The sequence below is a fragment of the Filicampus tigris genome, chromosome 9, assembly GCF_054856515.1.
Source record: "Filicampus tigris isolate MCC_2025a chromosome 9, RoL_Ftig_1.0, whole genome shotgun sequence".
NCBI lineage: Eukaryota > Metazoa > Chordata > Actinopteri > Syngnathiformes > Syngnathidae > Filicampus > Filicampus tigris.
The window spans coordinates 24,817,706-24,824,214 of record NC_141225.1 but is presented as its reverse complement, the minus strand read 5'-3'; the positions used below and the strand labels follow the sequence as shown (position 1 = coordinate 24,824,214).

General features: G+C 42.1%; 1 protein-coding gene across 1 annotated transcript; it reads left to right on the top strand.

Moving 5' to 3' along the window:
* Positions 1 to 985: 985 nt before the first annotated feature.
* Positions 986 to 5,661, top strand: LOC147142735 (transmembrane protein 263). Its single transcript, XM_086041738.1, has 3 exons — positions 986 to 1,248; positions 2,418 to 2,505; positions 4,057 to 5,661. The coding sequence occupies exons 1-3, from the start codon at positions 1,240 to 1,242 to the stop codon at positions 4,344 to 4,346; spliced, it is 387 nt and encodes a 128-aa protein (XP_085897864.1). The 5' UTR covers positions 986 to 1,239; the 3' UTR covers positions 4,347 to 5,661.
* Positions 5,662 to 6,509: the final 848 nt, after the last annotated feature.

Genomic DNA, 6,509 nt, shown 5'->3' with positions numbered 1-6,509 from the left:
GTACCTTCCTACGATTTAATAAACCACATGCACAATAGTCGACATATGTTTGATTTCTTTTTAGATCTTTTCGAAGATTCTTCTATATTATTTTAGGTTGTTTTTTCACAAAGCACCAGAAAATTATGTAAGATGTATATACAATTAAAAAAGTAAACAATGAGTGTAGTTTAGCCTGCATGGGTCATTGCGAAACAAAAAAAAGGGGGGGGGGGGGAATAGTTATTATGGTTAAATACTTGAATGAAATTATTACACATATGAACATGTTACGCAGTTGCAAAATGTTCTATCAATTTAAATAGTTTGATTTGTTTAGGTTTCATCTCCATTAAAAACGTATGTTCTTTTGAGTTGCTTTTGCACAAATCATCGGAAAAACTACCTCCCAAAATGTTTTTCCAATCACAAATGACTCATTCACATGAATACAATATAAGTAAGGGATTTTATTTTTATTATTTTAATTTAGGAACTCAGAAAATGTAAAGACAATTTACACAACATCCAGGGGATAATATAGAGGCAAAAAGATAGATTACGAAAATATATTATAAAAAGCACATAAATAAATGGTAAATTGTGGATTGACCAATAGTTCGGATATATTGCTTGACTTGATTTTCGAACATATGAAAACGAGGTTTCCGATGTATCGACATTTTTTTTATGTATCGACATTTATGAACACGCCACAAATGAGGGATTCGAACGAAGTAAAATAGTCAACGTATTTTAATCTGAAGGATCTAGCCGGAAGTACCGTGCGTGCGTACGTGCGATTACCTGCGCATGCGTGTGCGTGCGCGTTTACGTGCGCGGCGCCACGTCGGCAGAAGCGCAGAAGCAGAGAAGAAGACGCGAGCGAGACGAGGCGAAGAAGAAGAAGAAGCAGCAGCGGCAGCACCAGCAGCAGCAGCAGCAGCAGCAACAGCAGCATCAGCGGCAGCCCCCACCGAGGAGCGCTGGTGCGTGCGTGGCGCTGGCCGCGAAGCGAAGCCGACTTGCGGGAAGACAAGACGCCCACACGCCTGCGGCGAACCTCGAGCAGGAGCAGCAGCAGGAGCGTAAAGAAGGCCGGCCACGGTGAGCCGCTTCCCGCTTGGAGCTCGTCATTGGTCTCGGGGGGCTCCGAGTCGTCGGAGGCTGAAAGACGAGCAGAGCCGAACAGTGTCAAGTTTCTGCTGGGCCAGGTGTGACACGAGCACACACGAGCACACACCAGCACACACCAGCACAATGGTCAAGGTAAGAACGTCACGTGCATGCTCTTCATATTCATGTTCATATTGGTGTCATACTAAGGTGCTTTTACACTTTGGAGTGCCAAATGCAAGTTTGCATTCTTCCAAGTTCTTCACAGACCGCCCCCCCTCCCTCACATTTTAGTTCATAAACTTACTGACAATTGTTTGGAATGTTTCTATCGTCATCATTTCTACGTTATATTATTGTTCTTTTTTCAACTTTGGGGTTGTCGTGAGTGAACCCGATTAGGCCCCCCCCCCCCCCCCCCGCCTAATTTTTTTTTCCCTTTCTACCATTTTGAAGCCTGCAAATCTTGACGTTATTTAGAGTAGAAGCAGGGCGAATATTGTTTTCTTTTCCACTCTAACGTTTTCAAGGTTAACCTTCTATAAAGTAATTTTGCTCTCTCCTGCACTCTGCATTTTTAAGTTCCTGCAGAATGTTAATTAAGAGTTTGTACAAAGATTAACAGATGCCTGGATAGGCCTATATATGTTCATGTAAGCAAATAAATGTGTACTGTATTTTATAAAATATCAAATAATGGGTTAGGGTCTTGGCGCTTTGTCGATTGAGTCCTGATGCAATTGAGTCCAAATGAAGTGCAGGAATTGGCTGGCACCTGCAGAGGCGCTGTCGAGTCACCCAACTGGTCTGAAGAAGAAAATGGCATCAACTTACATTGAGGCCAACATTCTTCTTCTCCAAATTTTATTCAAACAGGGAATCTAAATGTGATAGTCATATAGAAGTGTAATAATTGGCTGGAACCTGCAGAGGCACTGTCGAGTCACTCTACTAGTTTGAAAGAGACTAAAATGACATCAGCTCAATGATGTAGAGCTGCTTTGACATTGTTCCCGATACAAATATAGAATGTAAAAGTGAAAATGACGCGCCAAAAAAAACCAATTAATAAAGTTTTAATGTTCCAAATTAATCCAAGAAGGAAAGTGTGCTGTGGGGGCTCATGTCAATTTTGTACCAAAATTCAAGCTTAGTCATCACAAATGACATTACCCATTGGCTGAGTCCACCACTGTCATTAGACCGTGACACCGTTGTCCATAAATGTCACAAGAGGTGTTGCGTAACGTGTGAAATGAAGATTTCAAGTTGAAGCCTCCAAAATCGTCATCTTTTGCTTTTGTCAAATCATTTTCCTGCAGAATGTGAATAACGTCAATGTGGAGCCCCAGCCTTGCACCGCCCTGGCCTGCGATCAAATGGAGCCTGCCTGCAGTCAGCCCGCAGAGGGTAAGCCATCACAACTACCCCGCCCCGCCCCCCCCCCCACCCCAGCCCACCACCAACTTGCTCCCCCCCCAGCCGGGCCTCGGGGATGTCCAAACGCTGGCGCGCCCTTGGGGAACATGGCGCAATATGTGTTTGCATGTTGCCTCCTGCTATTTACTGTGTGCGTTTGTTTCTCGCTCCATTTGTGGGCCTCGGCACGGCAGCGCTTCCAAAAGTGGGACGTTTTGAAAATGATACCAATAGAAGGAAAGTCGAAACGTCATCAAATACATTGGTGCCTTGACATATGGATGAGCCCATTTAGGATCAGAGGTGCAACAATTACTCAATGAATCGGCAGCTAATCAATCATCAAATTAATCGACAACTATTTTGATCATTGATTAATCATTTAGAGAAATTGTTTAACTTGAAATTGTCCAAATGCTTGAATTTCGGTCTGTCAACCGTAAATATTCTCTCCTTTCTGTAGTTCTTCATGAAAGCCGACTTGTGTTTTTTTCCGAGCAGTTAGGAAACATCTGCTTTGCCCATGATGAACATGTTACGGACCAAACCAGTTACTGAATCATAAACAATTTGTTTGTCTCTTTTTGAATAAAGGGATGGAAATTTAGTTTGATCCAATTAAACTTTTAATTGAAAAAACAATCGACAGAGTAATGGACAATGACTGACCAGCTCCCCGTCATGGCTGACGTTAGCTGTAGCTGATTTATTTCCAGTTTTTGAGCGTATGTTTACTGATGTAGCTCTTCTTTTTTTCTTTTTAATTATAATCCAAATGTGTTGTTCTCTGCCCTCACGCGTTTCCAACCGGACTTGTGGGAAAAGTGTACTGTACGGCTAAGCACTTCTTGTGGTCTTTTGCGACTGAATTTCGCGTGATAGCGATTAGCATTAGCTTCTCCGTCTTTTGTTCTCTTTTCTTGCTCGGTGTGTCGCATGCTGAGTTACCCCTCTTCCGCGTTTGGCGATAGCGCTGTTTGTTAGAAGTGGAGCTTATTTGCTGCTACGGAGGCGAGCATTAGTTACTTGGAAGGGAGGCTCCGCACTGCTAGCGTGCAGCTGCTGCCCGTAGACATGCGGCGGCGGCAAGTTAGCTTAGCGCCTAGCGTTAGTCCATTTTGCGAGCAGCCGGGAAAGCAGGAACACGAGGAGGATGGGTGAATGTGTGATGTGAATGTTCTGTATTTTTTATTTATTTATTTATTTTTAATCACCCAGCACGCAGAGCTGATTGATTTTGGGTGAGCTGTCCATGAGTAGCATGCCGCTTCTGATTCTTGTAAATTTGGCGATCATGCAATCGCTTTGCCTTAAATTACAATTTGAATCAAAAATGATCAATCAGTCCTAGTGCTGCCTGTGTCAAGGCATGGTTGAGGGTGTCCGATCACCAATCTTTAGCCCACATTCTGGTTTTACGTAATCCAACAGAGCCAACAAGACAAATGAGTTGTCCTAGATGTTTGTTTTTTGTTTTTTTGGGGGGTTCCTCATGGCTAAACGATACTTGATTTACACGATTGACTTTGTGTGTCCCGGCAGACTCGTCCAAGGACCACGCGGCGGCGGCGCAGCCCGGCATGGTGTGGCGGGTGACGGGCGGCCTCTTCAACGTCACCAAAGGCGTGGTGGGCGCTGCCGTGGGCGGCGTGGCCTGGGTGGGCGGCAAGAGCCTGGAGATCACCAAGTCCGCCGTCAGCGCCGTGCCGGCCGCCGGCGTGGGCCTGGTGAAGGGCGGCGTGTCGGCCGTGGCGGGCGGCGTGTCTTCGGTGGGCTCCACCGTGGCCAACAAGGTGCCCTTCACCGCCAAGAGGAAGGACAAGGCCGAGTGAGGGTGACCGACTTCAAACTTTCACAAAGGGTCCACGTGGTGTGGTTTTGATGCGTCCAATATTCAATACACGAAGAAAAAAAAAAAACCAAAAAAAAAATTCAAAAGACCATCGTCAAGGTGACTCTCACAGACTGGAATCCACGCCACAACCGGGTGGCTGTGTTGATGAATTTTGTATGTGCGCTATCCGGACTGATCTTGACATTGTGCACACAATCAAATATTTTGCTATTGGTTTGTCAAGTTTCAACAGGTATTCGCAATTTCATGCTAAGGAAGAGCCTCGCATTACAGCTACCAACGAGTTTAAGAGCCACACTGACAAGGGGGGAAAAAAACAAAACAAGAATAAAAGGCATACTTTTGGGAGGAAAAAAAACTTGTTTTTTGAGAGTCATATTTTTTTCTAGTTTTTTTTTTTTCATAATGCTAACTCGTACTTTCTGGGATGAAAAACAAATGCATTTGGGTGAAGAAAAATCATTTTTCAGGGAATAAAGTTGTATTTTTTTCAAAAGTCTTTTTTTTTTAGGGGGAATGCATGAATCTTACGAGAATTTAGATCTTTTTCCAGGACAAATGGCTCACTGAGTTATTTTGAAATGTACTTCATTTTCTGTTAGCCCTCAAAAATGTTTTTTTTTAAACCCACAAAAAATCTTACTCTTTGCCTGAAAAAAAAAGCCTTTTGTCATAACAGTAACATTTTTCTCGCAGAAAAAAAAAATCTTAATTTTTTTTTTTTTTTTTCAATACAGTCTTTTATCTTGTGAGAGGGAGACTTTTCCCCCCAATAAATATTGGGGGGAAAAAGACCTAGAAAAGAAAATGTAAAAATACAAATATCTAAAATTTGATCTTTCCTTAGAAAAAATGTGATTTGTCCAGAACAAAGTCTGACCTTTATTCTCGTTCCATTCCGACATTGTAGTATTTCCCCCCCTTTCTTTTCAGTGTGGGCCATAATACTCGATTGTGCACATTTGTCTTGTCTGTTTAAAAAAAAATCCATGTGAAACTGAACACTCACAAGAAACTGACTTTTCCTGCTGTGTGTTTTTGCTCTTGAAATGCTGGTTTTCTGCAATAGATCTAAAAAAAAAAAAAAAGGAGAGCGAGGGAGAGAGAGAAAGTGCCTGGTCACTCAGTACAAGCTGAAGTGTAATCTCGTCTTCAGCAACTCTGCTGTCTGTTGACGTTTTCTGCGACATTTCAAAGTGCCGGCGCCTCACCGGGAGTGAGCTGGTGTTGTTGCCGATGGGGATTTGTGAATTATGTCTTTTCGATATATCAATAAAGTCGTTTTGAAAGGATACTACAGCAAACATCTCGTTTATTGCATGATTGGTCAGAAGGGAAATCTGCAGGCTTGACCTTGCAGGTTTGATTTGATCCATTTTTCCTGCAAATTACACAGGAAGCTTAAAGCTGAGATTCAAACCAAGAACCTCGGAACTGTGAGGCAGATGTAGCAACCGTTTTATACCGCGGTTTTACTCAACTCGCATGTAAATTGCGGACTACTGGGGGAAGAACAGGTTGATTACTTATCTCGCCCCACCTCAAAAAAAAGAAATAATCCAGGAAAGTGCAGTCTCCATTCCATGTTTGTGCAACATTGCAATCGTTTTGTAATTAAATTAATTGGAAAAGAAGTTAGCCCTTCCCAAACAAGATATTTATTACAAATAAAGTAAAAGAATAACTTTTAAAATATTACATAAATGCCACTCATGACATAACTACATTTAAAAGGGCCATTCATGTAAATTGCCCCCCCCCCCCCTCCAAATCGTTGGACAACTCTCCTCATATGCTTGGACTTTTTGGAAAGATTGCAGTAAGTTTGTCATTATATTCAATGTTATCGAGATGTACATTTAGTATACATTGTAGTGTATCGGCTACTGCTTTTTACTATCTTTAAAAAAAAAAAGATGAACGTCGTGAAACGGTTGTTCATTTAGTTTGGTACAGTCCATATGTTAATTGGCAAAAACTGTGTGATTGTATTCATCATAAGATTGTAAGACGCTTGGACGAATGCCTTATTTGACGTCTTTGAAATAAATAAATAGGACTTATTGATAAATAACAAAAAAAAAAAAGTTGTTTTTTCTTAAATTGCGTGTTAAAGGTCCCTAAAGGCGTGCCGTAGATT